Source organism: Olea europaea, chromosome 3, assembly GCF_002742605.1.
Source record: "Olea europaea var. sylvestris chromosome 3, O_europaea_v1, whole genome shotgun sequence".
NCBI classification, from domain to species: Eukaryota; Viridiplantae; Streptophyta; class Magnoliopsida; order Lamiales; family Oleaceae; genus Olea; species Olea europaea.
The window spans coordinates 45,797-47,434 of record NC_036239.1 but is presented as its reverse complement, the minus strand read 5'-3'; the positions used below and the strand labels follow the sequence as shown (position 1 = coordinate 47,434).

At 35.2% G+C, this 1,638-nt stretch overlaps 1 protein-coding gene across 1 annotated transcript; it reads left to right on the top strand.

Annotated features, from left to right (window-relative positions):
- Nucleotides 1-416: 416 nt before the first annotated feature.
- LOC111390865 (BURP domain-containing protein BNM2A-like) lies at nucleotides 417-1,638 on the top strand (the record flags this gene model as incomplete). Its single annotated transcript, XM_023015998.1, has 3 exons — nucleotides 417-588; nucleotides 699-807; nucleotides 1,123-1,638. Coding segments are annotated over exons 1-3 (630 nt in total), but the record flags the coding sequence as incomplete, so codon positions are not given.

The following is a 1,638-nucleotide window of genomic DNA, read 5'->3' as shown; positions in this document are numbered from 1 at the left end:
GAATCTTCCCTAAAGCCTGATTTTAAGCTTGCTTTTAACGTGGCATTGAACCCTAGCACAGATCTTGTGAACATATCGACGGGAAGACAAAATTGTACCACCCCTTCTCGCTTGCTTCTGATGAAACTTCTAGCATTATATAATATGACATTTTAATATGACAGAAACAAACGAAGTATCCAATGTCAATTAAAAATATAGCATGTGAATCGTTGATTTTAAAAAGAAAGAGATTTTTAACCACCCAATTATGTCAAATATAAAAGTAGGTTCTGGAACTTAGACTTTGAAAGAGAAGTAGATTCTAGCGATCTAATTATCTACCGAGCGGGATTGACTAATCTTAATTACATTGACCATAATTAAATAATGTCCTATCAAGATTGGAGTGTCTGACTTCCAAATACTGGATTAGTTAAATGACCTGAGCTAAGAAAAAAAGGATTCTGAATTTACATTAGAAAAAAGAAGAGCGCCAAGTCAGCAGACATGGACATAAATTATAGAATAACTATTGTTCAACCATCAAAATAGAGAATCAAATTCCAATATTTTCTGGGAAATCACTGTACAAGGCATCAGCATGAGGTTTTCCATGTTTTCAGCTCTGTTTTGCTTCAACAAGTAGCCATGTGATGTGCCTGTCACTACCTAATAAATTCCTTAACAAATTTTTACTGTTTTGGTCTTATTTTCAGAAGCAGAAGATTGTTGAAGAAAGAACAGATTTATGATAAAGAAAATATGGGTTTTGGATTTGGATTTGGTTATCTTGTCCATCTTTTTTGCTCACTACTTGTGCTGCGGGTGATATTTTCTTCCTTCCTTCTGCACTTATAATTTCATGAAAGTAAAAAAAAAAATTCAGTAATTTCTGTTAAATTTTAAGCTTGATTTGGGGATTTTGTGACAATTCTATGATAGTCATGGAGTATCTTGACGATCCTTATTAGTCTCACTTGGTATTGATTGTTGGGATGATTTCAGTTTTAGTACTTCGTCTTTTGGTTTTATCCTCTAGTGTGTATTTTGCGCGTAATTTGGGTACATTGTATTCTTTTGTATTCGAATTCTTCCCTTTTGAGTATTATGAACTCTTGTCCAATTTTGACACCATTGCAGCATCTTGAGATGACTGAAGCACATGGGGAAAAGGTTGAAAGAGAGGTATATGATATGAAATTAGGGCGTAATTTTAAAGATAATCATCTTCGAGTTCATGCTAGTCGGGATGAAAACTCAGGCAAGAATTTACATGATCGTTCATTATCTCATATGAATCGCTTGGATCCTGAACTAAATGTGTTCTTTCATGTCAATGAACTTAAAGTTGGGAAGAAAATGCATATCTACTTCCCCATAAAAGACCCTTCTTCCTCTCCCCCTTTACTGTCCAAAGAAGAATCTGATTCTATTCCTTTCTCATTAGAAAAACTTCATTATATTCTTCAACTATTCTCCTTCCCAGAGGGCTCAAAACAAGCCAAAGCAATGGAAAATACCCTTCAACACTGTGAATTTCCACCCCTTGACGGAGAAACCAAGTTTTGTGCCACCTCCCTTGAATCCATGCTCGACTCAGCTCGATCCATATTCGGATTCAATGCCAAATTTAAAGTTCTCTCGACTAATCACCTT